The 23,389-nt window shown below is 37.0% G+C and overlaps 1 protein-coding gene across 1 annotated transcript in view; it reads left to right on the top strand.

Moving 5' to 3' along the window:
• The first annotated feature begins 13,129 nt into the window (after positions 1-13,129).
• Positions 13,130-23,389, top strand: part of Asz1 (ankyrin repeat, SAM and basic leucine zipper domain containing 1) — a 37,782-nt gene continuing 27,522 nt past the window's right edge. Inside the window, exons 1-4 of the mRNA XM_090332371.1 lie at positions 13,130-13,270; positions 14,248-14,347; positions 16,579-16,701; positions 18,541-18,652. Of these exons, the coding sequence (XP_090188497.1) occupies positions 13,148-13,270; positions 14,248-14,347; positions 16,579-16,701; positions 18,541-18,652 (458 nt within the window). The 5' untranslated portion in view covers positions 13,130-13,147. The remainder of the gene's footprint in view (positions 13,271-14,247; positions 14,348-16,578; positions 16,702-18,540; positions 18,653-23,389) is intronic.

The raw sequence follows: 23,389 nt of genomic DNA, 5'->3' as shown, positions 1-23,389 counted from the left end.
AGTGACCAGGCCCTGAGTGAAAAAAGAAAAAAAGATATTTTTTCCATTTCTTCCTTTTATTGACAAATCAAAATATTTTCAACTTTGCTTGAACTTTCAAGATAATTTAATATATAGAATGTACTTGAAATAAGTTTTTTGCTTTTTAATAAAAATTAATACTTACACAGCATTTGCTAGGCACTGGCAGTTTTCTAAGCAAGTGCTTAACATTAAAAATAAAATGATTCTTAAAGATGATATTCTCAATAAGAAGAAAGAGGAATTTCACATATCTGGAATAAGTTTTCTATGCTCCTGTTTTTTCACAGTTGCTTTGTTCATGTCAAAAAGGAAAAAAAAATCCAAGGTACCACTTGATTTTCCATTTAGCAATTACTTGTATACTGTCTTGATCTGTTGAAATCCATAGCTTAGCATAGCATCTAATGTTTTGGAAAGGATGTTCCATGATTGAATTAGAAAACCATCAAAGGAAAAGCTAAATAATAGATAATACCCAAAATAAAAGGACATAGTTTAGGTAAGTCACTTCAAAATATAAAGAATACAAAGAATATTGAGACCTTTAAAATATAATTAGTAACAGTTTATGAGGAGAAGTAACTTTTTTTTGCCAGTCACGGGCATGAGCTCAGAGCCTGAGCACTGTCCTTGGACTTTCTCAAGGGTAGAGTTCTACCAGTTGAACCACAGCACCACTTCTGGCTTTTTTTTTCCTATGTATGTGGTACCAAGGAATCGAATCTGGGTCTTTGTGCATGCTAGACAATCACTCTACCACTAGGCCAAACTCCTGGCCCTGAGGAGAAGTAATTTTATTAATCAAACACAAAAACTAAAAGTTTATACTTTGTTCAATTATTTTCCAACTAAAGAATTAAAAACTAAACCAATTTGTAAGTACCTCCGAGAAATAAATAGATCAAGATCAGGAAGAAGTCTTTACTGTCTTCTCTCTTATCTGCCCTCTGCTGGTAAGAAGAGAAAAGACCAGTTTTGTTTTGTTTTTAAGTTCAATATAATACACTGGAAAAGAAAAGAAAGAAGTACATTTTGAACAACAAATATTTAGTATTATAAATTTTTTCATTAGGCCAAATGAATTTGTTATTACAGTTACATTTTGGAAAAAAATTTTATGCATGAAGCACAACTGCTATGAATTAGGATTGGAATTTTAAAAAATAGAATATTTCACTAATATAGTTCAAATAAAAACAAGCATCTAAAATGTTTGAGTGATCAATATCTTATGTCATTTCTATACTTACATCGTTTTTTTTTCAAAATAAACATGCACTGGGCATGAGTACCATTAGTGAGATTTGTAACTGATTGAACATCCAAAAAGTTCTCATTAGTTGATTAGTTGGAGACAATAGAGGTTGATGCAGAGGGAATTTGAACAACGCATTCCCTGAAGCCTAAAATTGAAATCAATTACTACATATCCATAAAGATATTGGTAGATTGATATTGAGCAACTCCTACCAGATCAAAACAAAAAAAAATTACTACACATGTTCAAAATCTCTACAAACTGAGAATCATAGACTATTGTTTGCCATTAACAAACCCACAGTATGATGCACGTACAAAAATTGTCCGTAACCATGCAACCTAAGTGCTTTGTATGGGGCAAATCTACTCTGACCCTATACCAGGTATAATAAAACTCTGGGATAATGTAAATTCCTATGAGTTATGGTCTCTTTTCTTGCCTATCTCTCATTCACAGAAGGGAGGAGCTAGAATACTGTATCTGGGGAAGAAACTTAGGAAATGACAATCTCAATGTCTTCGTATTCTTTCAACACAAAATTTAAATTGTTGAGTTCATTATGATCTCTAATACATTTATATTATGTTTATTATAAAACTATGAACTCCTTAATTGCATAACCATGTTTACTTTATGGTTCCACTTCTAGGCTGTATCAAGAATACACAGAATTAGGGAACTAGAGTGCAGCCTAATGGTAGAGTGCTTGCCTACCATGCATGAGCATGAAGCTCTGGGTTTGATTCCTCCACATCACAAAAAAAAAAAAAAAAAACGGAAGTGGTTCTGTAGATCAAGTGGGTAGAGCACTAGCCTTGAGGAAGCTCAAGGTCAGTGTCCAGGCCCTGAGTTCATTCCCCAGATCTGGTTTAAAAAAATGAATAGGCAAGATTAAATGCTAGTGAAAGCTAAGGAGAGAAGAAAGAGATATTGTATAATAGGTACAGAATTTGCATTTGGGAAGATAGAAAAGTTCCGAAAATGGATGATAGTATTATTCACATAATACTAGGAATATTAATGCAAGTGAAATGAACTTAATGCCACCAAAATAGTTAAAATGCTTAATTTTGTCATGCATTAACTTTACCACAATAAATAATAACTGAAAATGTTCAAATGTAAATCGTAACTTTAAGTTGCTCAAATTCTGTAGGACATGTCTACAGTGACTCAAAAGGTATATTCCTATCATTACAATTTGCATTCTTTCTAACTTGTACTTTATTTATACTTAGGCAAATAAAAATTCAGCTATTTGAGATCTTTCTTCCAACATCAGACTTCACAAACCACTCTCTTCATCAGAGCCAAAATTCATTTGCAAATCATAACATCTCTGTGAGCTCAGAGATTTATTATGTGTCTGATCCACGAGAAATTTAAGTTCATATTAGCACATTTTGCAGAAGACGCCAGCTACCAGACTTTAAAAAAATATTTTTTCTTCCTCTTTTTCTCTTTTGTGAAAAATTGTTTCTGTATAGTTGATATACAGAAGTTTCATGAATCAGGTACAGTCAGTACAATTTTTTTCAACCATTTTTCTCCTTCTCTCTCTCCCAGTCTTTCCCTCCCATCCCTACCTATAAGATATCCAGTTCATTTTCTACGTAGTGTCTGCTGAGTATGATTGTTGTATTTGTGGAACCCTGTTTCACCCTTACCCTCCCAAATACAAAGTAACAAACAATGCAAAAGGAAAAAGTACAAATAACAGCAAAAATGGCAACTAAAGAGTGCCTTTAAAAAAATAAAAAAAATCTAAGTAACTGTCATAGCTCCTTGCTATTGGATTCTAAGCCAATTCCTAGAGAAACAAAGCTTTTTCTCCAATCCTATATATAATATATCTATGTTAGGATATTCAGTGTGTGTGTGTGTGTGTGTGTGTGTGTGTGTGTGTGTATAGTTAGGATGTGTTTGAGGATAGTGAGATACAGCAGAGAAAACAGAGACCTTTGTCAAAAGGTATTTTTCCTTGAGGTTAATAAGTTACATCTACCTGTTCCTCTGTTTTTAATGATAACTATTTATCATTTCTTGAAGTCATTCTGATAGGTTGGCATGCTTTCCCATTACGTAAATCATATTCATTTCCAGGTAGATTATGTTTGCTTAAATGTCCAACAATTATACCATTCATTACAAATTCTGCCTGCTTCCCTGATCTTGAAGTAAAAAACATTCAATCTGTAATCAACAAAGACCTCCACTGGAATCCTTTGTGTGGATCAATTACACAAAAGTTATTTGTAATGATAAGAAGTACATTTTACATTTCAGTCAGCCAAAAGTAGTGTATTAACATGTGGTTGGAAAAATTAAGTCTTGTGTGAACACCAACTAAGTAGATGATTTTGTTTCTAAATCATCTCTAATATTTTTAATTCCTAGCCAAACATCATATATTATTATATTTATATTTTAAATGCTATATGTACATGTAAATTACTTTCCAGAAACAATATTCAAGGCAAAGTTCATCATTCTGTAATTGAGAAAATAGGTACTGTCCTGAGAAACCTAGTTTTCTATTACTGAAGCATATTCAAATTTTGTTTCTAGTAATATAAACTTTTACTATCAAATCACAAAAACCTAAGTCCACTTAAGTGCATTCTTAAATTTGTACTGGACATGCTTGAGGCAGCAATATACAAGACTGGCTGCAATATATATATATAGAGAGAGAGAGAAAGATATCTATATAGAGAGATATCTATATATCTATACATATATACTATATATATATATACTCACCTTTAAGACAATCTCAGTGAAAAATAATAATAAAGAGTAACTTAACCTGAACATAAGATGTATTTACTATGGGAATTCACTCTATCATAATATAGTAATTATATTTATGTGAGCAATTGAAAAAATTTATCCTAAGGAAAAGCAAATTAAACACTCTTGGTTGAATAAAAAGACAGTGGATCATGATGGTTAAAAACTGGCATCAGAGGGGCCGGGAGTTTGGCCTAGTGGTAGAGTGCTTGCCTAGCATGCACGAAGGCCTGGGTTCGATTCCTCGGTACCACAACAAAGGTCAGAACTGGTTCTGTGGCTCAAGTGGTAGAACACTAACCTTGAGGAAAGCCCAAGGACAGTGCTCAGGCCCTGAGTTCAGTCCCCAGGACTGGTAAAAAAAAAAAAAAAAAAAAAAAACTGGCATCAGAGTATGATCTAAGTATGCCATCTATGTGTATGAAAATAGAACAATAAAATTTGTTGAAATATTTTCAAGAGGAGTAGGCAACAAGGAGAGTGCTAGACTAAGGAGTGTGTTTTCTGAGAATGCATTATGTACATACATGAAAGTATCACAATAAAATTCTTCTATATGATAATATATACTAATAAAGATGGAAAAGAAGTTTTAAAATATCAGTGTTGATGTAGCATCTATACTGATGCAGATCAAGATGTTCAATAGGTAGATGTGTTAAAAATTCTAAATATGCAATGGCTCATGCTTGTAATTCTAGCTACTTTTGGAGGCTGAGATTTGAGGACCACTCTTTGAAGCCAGCCTGGGCAGGAAAATCCCTGAGAATCTTATCTCCAATTAATCACCCAAAAAGCTGGATGTTATCTTGTGGCTCAAGTGATAGAGTGCCAGCCTTGGACAAAAAGTGCTCAGGAACAGTGCCCAGGCGCTGAGTTCAAGTCCAGGACCAACATCAATGAATCAATGAATCAATCAACCAACCAACCAACCAATCAATCAATCTAAGTAGACTAAGTGGCAGAAATTATTTTTTAATGAAGTGATAGGGTTTCCTTCATTAAGACACAATGGTTGGCAAAGATCCATAAATAAGGATATAATTACTTGGCATTTTTCCACCAAAATTCATACAAAATGACATTTGCTGCCTTTTTTAACTGACATCTGTGTAACTGCCAAGTTTCCAGAAACTAACTCAAAGGTAGCATTTGGTGCCAAAGCCCAAGTGACAAAATAAGTGCTATAATTCCTACAAACCATAGCCTTTTCCAGAAAATAGGGAATTATTAGCAGGTGACACATGACCTACCATAAGTAAGTAGAATGGGAGGAAAATGGTTGAACCGGTGTGCCTATATCTAGCTAACCAAACTTGTTAAGACACTTGATGATTAGGTAGGGGAGTGGTAGGGAGTTCATACACCAAACTCAGGATCTAGTCAGGAGGGGTGGTGCTGAGAGTTAGCTTAAAAAGGACAACACTAAGCCAGGCGGTGGCTCATGCCTGTAATTCTAAATACTCAGGAGGCTGAGATCTGAGGATTGTGGTTCAAAGCCAGCCAGGGACTAAATAAAGACTATGAGTCTCTTATCAACAATTCACCAGAAATCTGGAAGTTGTGCTGTGGCTTGAGGGATAGCGCAATAGGTACCCTTGACCTGAAGAAGTCAGGGACAGTGCCCAGGCCCAGAATTCAAGCCCCAGGACTGACAGGGAAAATCCTAGGAAATCCTGCCCTGCCATATATTTTAGTTTGAATCTTTACTATCTCCTCAAAGCTCCTGTGTTGAAGACTAAGTGAAGTCTTCTTTTGGATGGGAAGGGATCATGAAGGCTCTGACCTCAAGAGTTTATTAGTCTATTCATGGGTTCATAATTTAAGGTGTTTCTGGGGAGGAATCTGATTCTCTAGGTCCTAGACATCATGAGATATTCATCATGGCATTCTGCCGTGTGACAGTCCCATAAACAAAGAAGCCAAGGAATGATGGAATGGAACCTCTAAAACTATGGTTCAAAATAAAAAAAAATTGCCAGGTACTGGTGGCTGTAATCTTACCTACTCAGATGTGAAGATTATGGTTCAAAGCCAGCCGGGGCAGGAAAGTCTGTGAAACTCTTATATATTTGATTGGTATCAACTTCAATCAGCTTGGCTGGAGCACTGTCTAGTTATATTTACACTTTGATAGGGGATAAACAACATAATGTAGTATGTTGGAAGGTGGTGAATGGTTATAAAATAAGAAAAAAAGAAAAGGTAAGGGCATAGCAGAGAGTGAGGGAAAGGATGGCAATATTAAATAAAGGAGTTAATAGCAATCCTTATTTGAAGGGAAAGGGAGAGAATTCTGGACATATGAAATAGCTAAGGCAGGAGAGAATCTAAGGTATTTAAGTAAGAGTCAAGAAAGACTATACAAGGGGGAGAGTGGTATGATATGGGGGCGGTAACCAGAGGAAGAATGAATATGTGATATAGGGGGTCTCAAAGTGGAGAAACCTTTTGTCTTGCTGTTCCTTCCCTTTTGTATTATGGCCTGGCTCTTGCTTCCCATTGCTGAGTTTGTTACTCATCTTTGATTGCTTGAAACAGAATATCTAAGCAAACAACCATGGGTTCCATCCATAATCCCTTGGTTCCAGCGCTTGTAAATTGAAATGATGCTGAACATCAGAGCTGGACCCATATTATGGAACTGTTCACCTCATGGCATCCAGTAAGCAAGAGGAGAGAGAGACAGATAGAACACCCCAATTCTTTTAACTATCCCCCACTGCCTAAGAGCTCCTTCAGATAACGTATAAATGGATTCACTCACTGGTGAGGTTAGTTAGCTCATGATCCAAACACCTATTTCCCAATGCCTCTCAATCACCACCTTCAGCCCTCTTCTATGCTGGTTATTTTCAAGACAGGGTTTCACTTCCTGCATCAGTGCATGCTTGGACTATAATCATGCCTATTCTAAGCTAGGATGGCCGGCCTGCACCACCACACCCAGCTTCTACTGAGCTGGAATGTTGAAAACTGTTCTGTTCTGGTGGGCCTTGAATCACAGTCTTCCCATTGAGCTTCCTGTATAGCAAGGATATAGCAAGGAGGCCAATAACATATTCACCTATCAGTTGAGAAGGGGGTCTCAAAAAAAAATCATCACTGAACCTTATTTCCCCTGATCTCAGCTCCACAAATACCCAAGATTAAAGCCATGGGTAGCCAGAACCGCAGTTGCTTTTTAGTGTGGCTTATCTAAACAGCTTTTCCATTACCCCAGCTAACTTCTGCTCAACTTTGTCAGTTTTAGGGTTTTCCTAAAAACAAAATACTTTACTTGCTTGTCTTTTAACCTCACCATGTTCCCTATTACTACTCCTACCATATTTCCTGGTTCAAGAGCCTTCCTCTAGATTGTTCAATACCTTGATAATCCTGTAGACTGATTCTTGAGGCAACTTCAATTGAAGTTTAGCAGGACTGTAACTTTTCTTATACATATCTGTAACTAGCAAATAATATCAATTTTGTTTTCTATAAAATGTGCAATTAGCTGGATGCTGGTGGATATTCTTTTCTTTTTAAGATTTTATTTACTTTAATTTTTACATCATATTTCAAATGTCATGCTTAACAAACAAGTATTCAAGAAGGGATCGTCTGGATACAATCACTGGTACATAGATTTTAGAACATAATTAAAATTAAGCTGAGGCTTTGTAGTCTTGTAATCCTAGCAACTCAAGAAGCTGATATCCCAAGGATCATATGTCAAAGGTAGTTCAGGAAAAAATATCTATAAAACTCCATCTCAAAAGTCACTAGTGAAGGGCTGGGAGTTTGGCCTAGTGGTAGAGTGCTTGCCTAGCATGCACGAATACCTGGGTTCAATTCCTCGGTACCACATACATAGAAAAAAGCTGGAAGTGGTGTTGAGGCTCAAGTGGTAGAGCTCTAGCCTTGAGAAAGTCCAAGGACAGTGCTCAGACCCTGAGCCCAAGTCCAAGACTGGCAAAAAAAAAAATCACTAGTGAAAAACAGGATTGGAGCAAGCATCAAGTGGTAAAGCACCAATCAAGCAGTCATGGAGGCCCTAAATTCAAATCCTAGTTCTTCAAAAGACAGGATAATTTGATGGACTGATTATATGCTGATATATGATTTTTAAAGCACAGTATACATATTTATAGACCAATAATCTTCTCTTGTCTTCTTCAAAAATTAGCTTGGTGTGAGCCAATATTTGTTGGCAGGTATGGAACAAAAGCCACACTTCTTCAACTCCATACTTATACTTACACATACTGTTTCTGGGCAAGTAATTGAATTCTCATACCTCTTATATGAAAAATGAGGCTGATTCATAATTCTCAGGATGGTTCTTAGACTTAAAAGAAATTAGCATGAATAATGCGTAACATTTTATTTAGTGGTAATTTTATTTTCACCTTAGATATGTTTTCTCTTACAAGAAATATAATACTTCAAAATATAAACATATCCAGCTTCATACATATCAATTCTTTAGCTTATTGTAGTTTAATGTTCCCATTGGTTTGTTCAATCTGGCTATTATAAGCACATGAGGAGGCTTGCGAGTGTGTCTTAGGGTGCTTGCGTAGCATGCACAAAGGCCTGGGTTCTATTCCTTGGTACTATATACACAGAAAAAGCCAAAAGTGGTGCTTGACTCATGTAGTAGAGCAATAGCCTTGATAAAGCCCAAGGACAGTGCCCAGGCCCAGAGTTCAAGTCCCAGGACTGGCAAAAAAAAAAAAAGAATATAAGGAATGTTTGAGCTGGAGGCATGGTTCAAATGTTAAAGTGCCTACCATCAAACTCAAGACCCTCAGTTCAAACTTCAGGAAGAAAAAGAAAGAAGAGGAGGAGGAGGAAAAAGAGGTAGAGGAGGAGGAGGAGGAAGAGGAGGAAGAGGAGGAGGAGGTGGTAGTAGGTGATACCATGGCTATAAGGCCTGGTTAGATCTAGGAGGGCTGCTTTCCTCTCAAAATACAATAAGTCACATTCAAATAACTACCATTTAAGCATTTTTTATTCTCTCAATAACAAGTTATGACTGACAAACTTCTGAAATTTTTCCTAGAGATAAGAAAAAAACAAAAAAATGATTTATGCCATTGACCTGTTTTAAGGTGACATAGCTTTAAAACAAATATATGCAGGTAACATAAAAAGGTATTTAGTTTTCTAGTAACATGAAATTAAAATTCCAATAGAAGAAAAAGCACTAGACATGAGAACTGGTAAATTTTCTTCAAGCAATAATAACAAAATGTACAGTTTGTTTTAGTAGAGAATTTATAATTACTTGAGGCAATACCTTTCTCTAGGCAAAGAAGTATTGAGGCCCCATGTTAAATGAGCAACACATGTTGGCAACTACCTCTTATCCCAATGGGGGAGAAGGCAAAAGTAGGAGGTCTGAAATCTAAAGCCAGGCCTGAGGGTGGGGGGGGGAACAAAAACAAAACAAAATCAAATAAACAAAAAACAAACCTGAAACCCTATTGGAAAAATATCTAAAGTAAATAGGAACTGGGAGCCTAGCTCAAGTGATAGAGTACCTGTCTAGCAAATACATAGCCCTGAGTTCCAACTCTAGTAGGAAAAGTATCCCTACTTGATGTCTGATTCTATATTTACTGTTTTTCTTGCTAGGCAATAAATATTTCTGAGGTCAAGGATCTTGCCTCTACTTTCTTGATGCCTCAAAAATATAGTAGGAGCACAGAGAGTACTTATGGAATCAATTAATGTTATATAATAAAAAATAATTACTATTATTTCCTTGACTGCCTTGTGAATATGAATACTAATTATTGAAAAAATACTTTTTATCATTTTAATGTTCTATAATTAGCTGCGCAAGAGGGAATTGATTCAACTGGATCTCAGACAGAAGATTTCAAGATCTCATTGTTTTTATTTATCAAATTTAAAAGTAATAGCACCTATTGATATAGAAAAAAGAATAAATTACAAAAATATGATTACACTAATTTTAAGATGAATTTGACACAAAACACAGTATTAACATTTGTCATGGGAAAATAAACTTTTTCTAGCTAATCATCCCTAATATCTGAGTCAAAGTTTGCAAGATAATAAAAAATAAACCAAGGAACTAAGGAAAGCTAAATTTGAGCAATATTTATTCCTAGTGTGCAGCTGTTTCCTTGACCTCTTTGTTTTATCGGCCCCCTGTCATCAGTGAACCAAGCAGAACACTGTAGTCATTAATGAAGTGGGTAGGTGGCTTTCTGATCCATTCCAGGAAGTCACCCACGGGAAATTCCCAAAACTTTTCAGACAAAACTAAACTACTGATTTCTTATCTGGCTGGGAATAAATTTGTGATTTACCTGCAAATGAATCTCAGTTTATTCCGAGATTGACTTTCTAGTAAGAAGATGAAATTCTCTTTGAAAAGGAGTATATCTCCCAGAGTATGGAAGTCAAAGAAATGATAGAAACAAGTATCAACCAGTGAAGACAGAACCTTTCTGGGTATCACTTACCCAAGTTCAACCAGAGCAGCATTCTGGAGTCAGATAGTTTAGTATGAATTTGGACTACTAGAGATCTCTGACCTTGGACAGTGTATATATGACCTTTCTGTATTTCAGTTTCCTCCTCTGTGGAGGAGAGGACAAGGAGAATCTCACAAGATGTAGCAAGAATTCTGTGCCTTGATGGATACTTTAGAGAAATATCAGGATGCGTGAAGTGTTTGTTTAATGGTTAGAATGTAAAATATGAACTACTCCCTGCTCTTCAAAGTGGGTAATGTTAGACAAGTGACTTTAAAACTCTGTGCCATAATTTCCCCCTCTGTAAATCATAGATAATATTTACTTCAGTAGGATCATGTGAAGATTAACAGGCTTAACATTGTTAAAGCCCTTTGAGCAGTGACTCATACATAGAAAGCATTATAAAAAGAATATAGTAATAATAATGAGTTACTATTATTACAACTACTATTACCATCTTGGGTCAATTCAGGGCAAGAATTTGATAACATTGATGCCTTCATTGTTTATTATTATTTGATTACTATTTCTTAAGCCCACTTAATACTTTCTTTCCTAAAGGTGGTTCTTTCATAAAAGAATTGAGTGCTCAGAAAGATATATTCCTGGATGGCACTGTGACCTCATTCTCTTCTTGATCATCAATTTAATACGCCCATTATTAACTCGGAGGAAGATGACTTCTAAAACTTAACCAGCAGTACAGGCCTCACTGAGGAACTCTAGTCTTGTCTGAACATGATGTGCCTCATTTTTTAGGCTCTCTCTGTGCAGAACAACTTCTGTATTTCCTCCAAGATCTTTCCTCTTCTTCATTCCTGTCCTACAAGTCAGCATTCCTGTCTTTCCATTGTTCATAATTAATGGCTCAGGTCCACCCAGAACCTGTGAGTTGAACCTTATTTGAAAATCTAATCTTTTCAGATGTAATAAGTTAAGGTGAGGTGATACTGGATTTAGAATCATCCTGATGTTTGTACACAAAAAATAGTATTCCATGCTGTGGATGACCCCCCCTTCAGTGATTAAACCTTTTTCTTTCTTTTACTCTTCACTTAAAAAGGGGGGGGGCAGTTCTGGAGCAAGTCAGTACCTCATACTCTCTTGTCTTTCTTGCACAGGGCTGGCCCTCTACTCCTTGAACTACCATTCCCGCCTAGCTTTTGTTTTTGATGTTGTTTTGTACTGGTCCTGGGGCACAAAGACAGGGCCTGGGTACTACTGAGCCTAAGCTACTCATGATCAGCACTTCACCACTTGAATCATGGCTCAACTTACAGTGTGTGTGTGTGTGTGTGTGTGCACACTTGTGTATGTGCATGGTTAATTGATGATAAAGAGTTTCATGGAATTTCCTGTCCAGACTGGCTTCAAAGTGGGATCCTCAGATGTCAGCCTCCTGAGTAGCTGAGTAGCTGGCACTCAGCTTCCAGCCTAGATTTGTGCTGATTATTTTGGAGATAGTGTCTCAAGGCTGGTTCTGCCTGAACTGGCTTTGAAATCAAGATGACCCAGATGCCAGCCTCCTAAATAAGTAGAGTTACAAGCATGATCACCTGGTGTGCTCCTCGTCTTTCATCTGATACAATGACTTTCACTTTACAGGTGGAATCCAGAACTGGGCTTGTGGCCTAAACATTTTCAGTTTTCAGCGATATCCTCAGTCCTCCTTCCCCCACCCCCAGTCTTCTTATCCCTCGGTGGCATCCACACTTCATAGCAGGACAGTGCTTAGCGTCTAACAATAGGCAGACAGATCTGGGATCACAGGAAATGTAAAGAAAGAATTCTTTAAAGATTTAAAGAGGTACTTTCACTGGCTCCTTGTTGCCACAGGCTACAGTGAGTGAAGGTTTGACAGGGGTCCATGAAGTGAATAAGAGGGGACCGAGTAGCCTAACTTAGCTTCTGCTACATGTGGAGCATTTCTTGCAAGGGAGAACATCACATAGATCAAAATACATAGTTTCAATTCCCTGAAAGGAATTAGAAAGGCCAGCCAGGGCTATGGTGAGCCACCTGTGCCAGTCCCACAGCCCAGGCAAGAGAGGTGGTTCTCCACTCTCCTTTAAGAAAGGTTGACAAAGCCGGGCGCCAATGGCTGAGGCCTACTCAGGAGGCTAAGATCTCAGGATCATAGCTCAAAACCAGCCAGGGGAGGGAAGTCCATGAGACGTTCATCTCCAATTAACCACCAAAAAAAAAGAAAAAAAGAAAATGAAAACAAATAAGCTGGAAGTGGAGTTGTGGCTCAAGTGGTAGAGTGCTAGCCTTAACTCAGGGACAGCAGTCAGGCCTGGAGTTCAAGCCCCAGGCCTGGGATAAATGAACAAAGAAGAGCGGACAAAGGAAGAAAAGAAAGGAAAAGGAAAGAACAACAAAAAAAGTTGATGACAGAATGGGGCGAAGGGGGGGCCTCCTATGTGAGCCATGCGCAACTCCGTACAAGCGCCTGCGCAGTAAGCTCCCTGCGCAGCTCTCATCACTTCTGCGCGTGTCAGTCGCTCCTCGGGGTACGCCGCGTTCCCGCGCCGGCACAGTGCGCAGGCGTCAGAAGAGCTGTCTGGAGAGCATGGCGGCGCAGGGCATGGCGGCGCCCAACGCGCTGCGGGGCCTGGCCGTGGCTGGCGGAGGTGAGAGCAGCGACAGCGAAGACGACGGCTGGGAGATTGGGTGTCTCGACCGGGCTTCTCAGGTATGGGAAGAGGCCTGGTGTGGACCTGGGAGGCAAGGCCTCGTCGGGTGGATTGACTTCTTCCCGAACCTTCTGTCCCCGGCTTTCCAAATACGGACGTTTGGCCTTGAGGCAAACCCGCGGAGGGTTTTTTTGTTGTTGTTTTTTCCTGGCGTTCCAACTGATGTTTGTTTCCCTCTCCCTCCATGGGCTGCAGTTCCTGGGTGAGTCCTTCCCGTGGTGTTGGAAGTTCCCTCAGGACCTCTGGCCTGTGGTCCTGGAGGCCTAGGTGGACGCCGTCCTCCCACCACCTCGGGGCCGCCCGGTGCCGAGCTGGGACGCCAGGCCCGCCACCTCCCTGCCAGGCTGCGCACAGATTCTAGGAGAGTCTTCCGGGCCAGAAACCCGAAAGAAACCAAGGGTGAACCGATGCAGCCCTGGGAGTCCCCGGACACTGTGTTGAAAATGAACCATACAACTTGTGGGCAGAGACGGGGATAGGGAGTGTGGTGGGGGAAGACATGATCCAGGAAGAGATGCACGAGCCAGGCGCTGGTGGCTCACGCCTGTCATCCCAGCTCCTCGGGAGGCTGAGGTCTGAAGATCGCGGTTCAGAGCCAGCCTGGGCACGATAGTCCAAGAGATTCTTATCTCCAGGTAACCACCAGAAAACCGGAAGTGGTGCTATGGTTCAGTGGCAGAGCACTAGCCTTGAGCTGAAGAGCTCAGGGACAGCGCCCAGGCCCAGAGTTCAAACCCCACAAACCGACCAAAAACAAAGTATTCATTAGTTGACTTATGAAATGGTAATTTTCCTTAGTCTATCACCTTTATAATAACAAAATAATGTTTAAAGTGACAGTGAAAAAAATAGAAATCTTACCAATACTTATCCAAGCATTTTTTTTTACTGGTGGAAATAGTAATGAAACTAATGGACATTTTAACTTTCTGCATTTTTTTTTTTTTGGTTCTTGGTGTTTGTTTTTTTTGTTAAGAAATTCAGAAGGCCGTTACCAGTTGAAGAAAAAAATGAAGCATTTAAGAAAGCATTGACCACGGGTGATATCTCCTTAGTGGAGGAGCTCCTAGATTCTGGTGAGAGTTAAAAAGTGTCAAATGAATGCAGTTAAGTTTATTGGGGTTCTTAATTTTTAAAGGTTGGTGGTGTGTTGCTGACAGAACTAGTCTTAAATGTCCATAGATTAGTTGTTCTATCTTAGCTGGATCTGAAATAATGACTGCTTGAGATCCTCTGTTTGTACTCACATTTGTAATATTATCCAATGTCATTCCCTCAGATCTACTTAAGGAATCATAGTCTTGAGTGATCCTATCCCAATCTCCTCTTCTGATTCCTCTTCTTCCTCCTCTTCCTCTTCTTCCTCCTTGTTTGTTTTGTACAAAGCAAATATAACTTCCAGTGCATCAATCTCATTATGTAAAATATTATTCTGTCCAGGCTCCCAAATCCTTTTCTGTGAATTAAGAGAAATAACTTTAAATTACCTTTATATACAAATGTAAATCATTAACTACACTGACAGAAATTACTCAAAATTACCACAGCAACTCCACACATACAAAACATTGGTTCATAAAACAAATGTAGATATCAAAAATTTCTCTTTAGGGCCAGAAGTTCAGCCTAGTGGTAGAGTGCTTACATAGCATGCACGAAGACCTGGATTCAGTCCTCGGTACCAAATACATAGAAAAAAAAAGCCAGAAATGGTGCTGTTGCTCAAGTGGTAGAGCTCTGGCCTTGAGAAAGCCCAAGGACAGTGACCAGCCCCTGAGTTCAAGCCCAGGACTAGCAAAAAAAAAAAAAAAAAAAAAGTTTTCTCTTTAGTAGGCTGCAAATGAAAGCATATGAGTGAATTTTTAAAAAGATCATTTTCCTATTATTCTTATAGATAATATTACTAAAAATGTGGTGGTAAGGGCAATGAGTTTGGCCTAGTGGTAGAGTGCTTGCCTAGTATGCACAAAGACCTAGGTTCAATTCCTCGGTACCACATACATGGAAAAAAGCTGGAAGAGGTGCTGTGGCTCAAGTGGCAGACCACTAGCCTTGAGAAAAATAGCCCAAGGGCAGTACTCAAACCCTGAGTTCAAGCCCCAGGACTGGCAAAAAAAAATGTGGTGGTGAAGGTGGGAAAGAAAAGATACAAAGAAAAAAAGAGAAAGCTATTTGGCATTTAGTATAAAATGTCTTAGTAGTCATCACCTCTAATACTTAATGTATTGTGAAAACCAAAGTAAGACATCATTGTACTCGTGGCTATATACTATATATGTTATACATATAGATAGATTAATATTGATTTCTTTTTTGTGGTGGTCAGTTTTGGACTTGAACTCTTTGCTTTGCACTCTTGTTCAGCTTGATTGCTCCCCTGGAGCTCTGCCTTAGCTATATCTCAAAAGGCCAATGTTAGTTTTTTGTTGGTTATGTTGGAAATAGAGTCTCTAGGAATTTTCTGTCCAGCCTGGATCTCAGTCTCTTGAGTATATAGGATTGCATGCATGAACCATGCATGCATTGTTTTATCCTAATGGTACTTGAACTCATGGCCTCAGGCTTACCCAGCTAACTTGCTCAGCTGAGTCATACTACCAGCCCTTTTATTAACTTTTTAAAATGCGCATTAAAATTTTGTTAATTAAAATGAGCTTCAATGGTTGACTAAAAACACATAGCAGTAGGCTCTGTTTAATACTGTAAATCCCCACATTTGCCTGTCATTAACATCAACTACTAATGCTTCAAGATCCTCCACTAGTTTCATTGTACTTAATCCTACTATACTTTACTGTATTAAATACAAGTGGAGGCAGCCAACACACACATAACTATCTCTATATGTATAAATATATGTGTAGAAAGATAGGTGATTTTGTGTTTTCTCACAGTGTTGTTCATGTAACTTCTAATTAAAATGAGAATTAGGAATTAGACACATAATCTTAGTGTTTTGTATTGGGAAAGTTAAAATTATTTTAGATATGTATGTGTTATTTACAACTGTCAGAAGTATGATTCTGCCCTGGGATAATATTCTAACTTAAAAGACATTAGTCACACCAATTCTCTATGAATATGTCTATGGTGAAACTGAAGTTAGAAAATTCTACTAAAGTTCTCGTATAACTTTTTCTGAAGCCATTACTAAATAAACTAGAATAAATTACATGGTATTTGTTGCTATGAGGATATAATTCACACATGTTGAGTTGAAATTAAGATTTCTTTTGTTGTTTGTTATGTTTTGTTTTTATTTTGGCTTTGTTGGTGAAGTTTTTAAAACTTGTTTTTAAATTGGCAGGTATTAATGTAGATTCCAGCTTCCGGTATGGATGGACACCTCTTATGTATGCTGCCAGCATTGCCAATGTAGAACTGGTTAGATTTCTTTTGGACAGAGGTGCTAATGCAAGCTTTAGTAAGGGTAAGATGTTTTATATTCTGATGCCAGTACTAGTGCTTGAACTCGGGACACCTGATTTAAGGATAAAATATTGAGGAAATTTGACTGTATTTTTACTGTAATCTTCTTATTTCCAATCAGAAATTATGCAATTTGAAAAAATTAAAGCAGGGGCCGGGAGTTTGGCCTAATGGTAGAGTGCTTGCCTACCATGCATGAAGATCTAGGTTCGATTCCTTGGTACCACATATATAGAAAAAACCTGAAGTGGTGCTGTGCTTCAAGTGGTAGAGCTCTAGCCTTGAGATATCCCAAGGACAGTGTTCAGGCCCTGAGTTCAAGCCCTAAGACTGGCACAAAGAGAAAAAAAACAGCAATTTGAAAAACCCTTTCTACTAGTGGTGTTAGGTAAATAATGAATACAGTAAAGTTAAAAACCTACATTTCAAAAAAACTTCAAACGTTATCTTTATAACATACACTTTTTAACTCAGGGCCTGGACTCTGTCCTTGAGCCTCTCTGTACTTGAACTATACCCTGGCCCTTTTATTCTTCAATTATTTTTCAGGTATGGTTTCATTGGTCTCTTTTAGTTTTGTCCTGGGCTACTCTAAATAAAGAGTCCCTGCCAAGTATGAGACTGTTTAAATTCAACACCACATATATGTGTATAATACTCAAAATATTTATGGATTTTCTTTTCTCCCTCTCTGTAATCAAAGAATACATTGTTGTAAAGCATTTTACTTTTTAAAAACTTTTTTCATGTTACATTTTTAGAGTATATGTATACATAAATTTGTTATGTCACAGTACCCCATTAGATAAAGAAAGTTGGTATTAGTTTCAAAAAATGATGTGATCATGGGAATTATAGTGTATTAATGCAGAAATGGGTAAACTATGTTATGTCAGTATTGAACCACTAATTTAAAGCATAGCTATTAGGAGGGCCGGGAGTTTGGCCTAGTGGTTAAAGTGCTTGCCTAGCATGCACGAAGACCCGGGTTTGATTCCTTGGTTCCACATATATAGAAAAAGCCAGAAGTGGTGCTGAGGCTCAAGTGGTAGAGCTCTAGCCTTGAGAAAGTCCAAGGACAGTGCTCAGGCCCTGAGCTCAAGCCCAGGACTGGCAAAAATAAATAAATAAAGCATAGCTATTAGGAACAGTCTTAAATTCTTGAGTTCTTAATTGAGAAGTACTTTTATGTGTTAATATACACTTTCCTCCCTTGATGTCATAGAAAGCCAAGAGAAGAGGAATTTTAGGAAATAGGCTAAGTTCAAAGAGATCAAGTAAAAAAAGAAACAAATGAAAATGGCTGTTATTGGTAGTTTCAGCAGGGGAACTTACAAGGCATGTTTCAAGCATTGTCAAGTAAGTGAGAAAGTGAAATCAGAGACAATAGATCATTGTTTTCCAATCATGAGTTCAGCTACACAAATTTTAATCCATCAGAAGTTGTTCATACTCAGATATGTGGTGTTATCACATTGTTTTTTCATTTTGTTTTTGAGGTAGGCTTGTCTGTGCACAGTCCAAACTAGCAGAAACTCATCTAACCCAGGGTGGGAGCCCAGGCTCTCCTTGAAATTGAAATCATTTTTTCCTTAGCCTCATGTGCTGAAATTATAAGCATGAACTACTATGCCTGGCTAACTATTTTATGTTCTCCTGAAGAGATGAAAATCAGGAAAAGAAGTTAATGTATGCACTTTTCACGTGAAAGGGATTTATCCCTAATCCCCTGTTTTATGAAGTGTGCCAACAGAGAGATCTTGGAAGAAGTGTAAGGAAGCCAAGTAAACATACTTCTTAATGTGTAAGGATTTTTCCCCTTACTTTTTCTTCACTATAGATAAGTTGACTATTTTGATAACTGCCTGTTCTGCTCGTGGTTCAGAAGAACAGATCTTGAAATGTGTAGAGCTACTTCTTTCAAGAAATGCTGACCCAAATGTTGCTTGTAGGTAAGAGCTTTATTATCCATTCAAAAAGTTTAAAGGCACTGTCCTTTGACTATCACCTTGCTAATTGTTTAATACTGTAAATTTTAAAACTCATGAATAATGTATATTACCTGGCCAAATAATTGATGGATGAAAATAGGTCACAATGTTGTGGTTCCAGTGTAAACCCTTATAGACATTCTATATTTAATGTTTTGGAGGAGGTCACAAGAATTTGGAATGTGAGCTGGATGCTAGTGGTTCACACCTGTAATCATAACTACTCAGGAAGCTGAGATCTAAGGATTGTGGTTCAAAGCCAGCTGATAGGAAATTATCTTCACCAGAAAACAAAATGTGACACTAAGTAGCTCAGAGTGGTAGAGCACTAGCAAGGACAGGGCCCAGGCCCTAAGTTCAAGCCCCTTAGTACACCAAAACAACAACAACAAAAAGAATTGGAATGAGAAAGTTGACAATAAATTACCATTTACTGTGAGTTATAGACTGGAATATTAGAGAGCTACAATAGTAAAGCATCTTAAGTATTTTCTCCCTATTACACTTTATACCTTTATACAAATAGTAAGAAAATATATTGAAGTGTTTGTTTTTCCTAAGACTCCTGATTTAACTTTAATTAGGTACCAATTTACTTGTTTTTTCCAATTTATTCGGTAATAACATTTGCATAATAGTATTCAGGCACATAAAAGCAACATATTTTGAATGTATTGAAATGTCAGTAATAGAGTGAATAAAATTGCTTATAGTTTCTGCCATATTGACTTACTTATGTGGTTCCATCTTCTACTCTACCTTCCTGTTATGCCTCTTTGTGTCTGTTATTTAATCTTCAAAATGAAGTAGTAATTAGCTCATTCCACAGAAATGTCTGGTATTAATGGAATCATTTTTCGTAATTTTATCAATTCAAATTTTTGTGATCTCTTGCTTGATATGAATAATCATGTTTCCTCTGGAAAGTTCTTTTAATTTAGCTTCTGTGCTACTGGAATAGCAGTCTTATGAGGTACTGTAGGGCGCTAGGTAATTTCCAGATCTTTGCTGAAATAATTTTTTATCTTTATTAAAAGTTGATGAGCAAGGGGGTTATCATTTATGTAAGTAAGGTAATTTGTTTTTAAACACTTGTTACCCCCTCATTTTCTCCTATTTAACACTCACTACTCCCCTCTCTCCCTAGTTGTAGAGTTCATTTTCTACCTAGTTTTAAGTATCTATGTTGCATTAGTTCATTCTTTGTCCTGCTGTTTCTATGATTCCCTGTCTCTTTCACAGGTGGAATAAACTTGTGTACAAGATACAAGGTACAGAAAACTGCAAAAAAATGAAAAAACAAAGCAAAACAAAAAATATAACTACAAACAGAACATAATAAGGACCTCTTGTTTCCATTTCTTGGAGTTCATGTTGCTACACTTCATTCTGTATGGCCCTATGTGTTTTGCAATTGGGTTATTGCAATCCCCTGTTAAAAATATCAAAGGCATATTTAAAAAGCAGGTCTAGTTTGAGTACTTCTCAAGCAGTCTCGTCTGCCTATGTTAGACATTTGGCAATGCCTTAATGATAGTTACACCTGAAAGATGTTACTAGCAGTTAGTGGGTTAGTGGACAGGAATGCTGCTGACATCTTACAGTTCATAAGATAGCTCTTCCAAACCAAGAATTATAAACCCAAACATATCAGTGGTACAAAACATGAGAAACTGTTACAGTCAGAAAGGCCGAGACTTTTATACTAAATAGTCACTATTTAAGCAAGTAAAGATTGTAAAGAATTTAAACTGTAGATTTTTAGTGCATCAACTCACAGGAACTTTTATTCTGTTATTTATGGCATAACTTCTAGTTAGATTATAACTAGTTAAGTTGCTCCTTGAAATTGGACTTATGCTTTAACATATCTAATGAAACCAAACCATTTATGCAATGTTTTTGAACCTGAGATAGCAGGCTTGCTGGCTTGCCTCCCTGAGTTAAATGCAATTCTTTTCTTTGACTTAATGTTTTAAACTTCTCAAAAACTACTTCTACAAGAGGGGCCAGGAGTTTGGCCTACTGGTAGAGTGCTTGCCTAGCATGCACGAAGACCCAGTTCAGGGACAGCGCCTCAGCCCAGAGTTCTTTAATTCTGCTTTTACAAGTATTTCTGTAGAACTAGTATGCATTAATAATATTGTCATCTTCATTGTTAGTAGAAACATTTCAGAGCCTTATTCTGTGGCTAAACACAAAATTCCTTCTTTTATGTGATATACATCTAAGTCCAGAAAAAAAAGTTTCATAAAATGATGTGGCATTTTAATTCCAGTAGTTGTTTTATTACAATTGATAAGCTAGTACACATAAACTGGTGCCCAAAGTTTTGATGTAATCACTGTGTGATAATTAACTGGTTGAATGTCATTTCTGTTTTAATAAACAGCAGAAACCCTGGGAAAATTGTTGCTTTCCTTCTCAAATTATAAATTTAGTTATAAATGTCACTGAAGCAGCTTTGTATATTAAATGTATACTGGATTACAGTATTAACTTGTTTTCTAGTGTTAAGTAAATGTGTGACATAATCTTTTGAAAACATAGAAGTCACACAAACATTCTTTCAAAACAATTTTTAAGTAGCTAATTTAGGAAAGCATTACTAGAGCTAAAAGTATGAGTCAGTGATAGACTGCCTGCCTAGCCCACATGAGATTGAGTTCAAACCTTTTTTCAAAGGAAAAAAGAAAAAAAATATTACTAGAAATTTCCCTATCATGTGATTTTTCTCTAGCCTCCTTAAATACATAAATAATACATTTTATCATAAAATATCATTTAGCATACATAAACACAGGTGCACACTTACATAATTCAAACATGAGCTTGGGCTATTATTTGTCAGTATTTAATGAGTATACCATTATTTAATAGTTACATAGAATTATTAATACACTATAATTGATTGAACTGTATTGATAACATTTAGGTTATGTACAGTTTTTACATTTTTCTGTTAAATGTTGGTAACAGTGCTGGGATATAGCTCAGTGGCAAAGTATTACTAGCAGGTGCAATGCTCTGGATTCATGACCCAGTACCAAAAAAATAAAAAATAAAAAAAAAAGGATACTGTCTCATGAGCCAGGTTGCCAACCTCTGATTTCCGCCTTTATCACTCACTGGCTCAGTAACTTTGAGATACTTTTTGTTGCATTTTTATAACATGGAGATACAAACATCACAGAAAAGGAGGAATTTTTTGTGTGCTTAGCCACAGAGTAAGGCTCTGAAATGTTTTCTACTAACAATGAAGATGATAATATTATTAGTACATACTAGTTCTACAGAAATACTTGTAAAAGTAGATTTAAAGAGCTTATATAATTAAAATTGATACGTATCCATGTTTTTCCACTTTATTCTGTATATTATGGGAGGGAGCATCCATTTTAAAAACAGTTTTGACATCTTGGTAGGCTTGGTGCTTTTAGCAGTTTGATGGCTAAAACTGACTAAGTTTTGTTTTATTGTTTTTCAGTGCTAGGGATCAAATCTTGGATCTAGGCAAGTGCTTTATCTCTGAGCTACATGCCTAGTCCATTCATATAACACATTCATTATTTTTCTTTTTATAATTAAGTTTAATATGTATTTTTATTATTATATATTGGTTGTCATCTTTTTCTTTTTTTTTTATTTGGTTGGGCCTGGGCACTGTCCCTGAGCTCTTCAGCTCAAGGCTAGTGCTCTACAACTTTGAGGAACAGCGCCACTTGCAACTTATCATATCTTATTAATCTTTCTTTTTCTTATATATAAACTGATTTTATCTTTGTTAACAAGTTGAATTTGAGATTTGAGGGAAGAGGTTGTTATATGCTCTGGTACTAGGGCTCAAACTTAGGGCCTTCTACTCTTAGAATTTCAGTCACAGTTGGTAATATACACTTGAGCCACACCTCTAGTTCTAATACTTTTTTCCTGTTTAATTGGAGACTAGTGTCTCATGGATCAGTCCACCCTCGATGACTTTGAACCTAGGTCCTTTGACCTCAGCTTCCTGAGGATTGTAGGTATAAACCATCAACATCTGGCTTTTGTATGTTAGGTATGTAGTGACAATTTTGCTTTTCATACTTAATGCATAGCATAAATAATGCCATTTATATACCTTGAAATCTACCTGGTCCTTTGGAAAGCACAAAATGAACAGGAGAGAGATGAGAAAGCTAGTTAATGAAAAGCTTTTTTTAACACTACTCTTACAAAATACACGTCCAGAAATCAAGGTCATTCATATAATATACAAACATATGTACATATATGTATGTGTATACATAACATTCAAATTTGGATTCAGATTATTATTATCTGACACATAGTATAGAATTACTGTATTTAACTTCAACTTAGTTATCCATCAAATAGACTTACTTTTGGTAAGCTGGTAAGTGTTCTTGATCATCATAATATGTTATATATACTAATTAGGTTATACTTACACAATTCTGTTTTGATAATAGTTCATCTAGTGGTTTACTTTCTTTTTGTCTATTTTTGTTTTTTAAATTCTAACTTTGAACTTAAAACTCATAGTTTTTTTGTTTTTCTTTTGTGCTGGTCCTGCAGCATAAATTCAGAAACTGGGTGCTTTACCTTAGCTTTGGTGATCAAGGCTAGCATTCTTCCACTTGTGCCACAGATCCATTTTGGGCTTTTTTGATGACTCTCATGGAGCTAGCTTTGAAC

Source organism: Megascapheus bottae, chromosome 5 (assembly GCF_031878675.1).
Source record: "Megascapheus bottae isolate mThoBot1 chromosome 5, mThoBot2.hap1, whole genome shotgun sequence".
Lineage (NCBI taxonomy): Eukaryota > Metazoa > Chordata > Mammalia > Rodentia > Geomyidae > Megascapheus > Megascapheus bottae.
The sequence above is the reverse complement of the archived record's forward strand: the minus strand, read 5'-3'. Positions and strand labels throughout refer to the sequence as shown.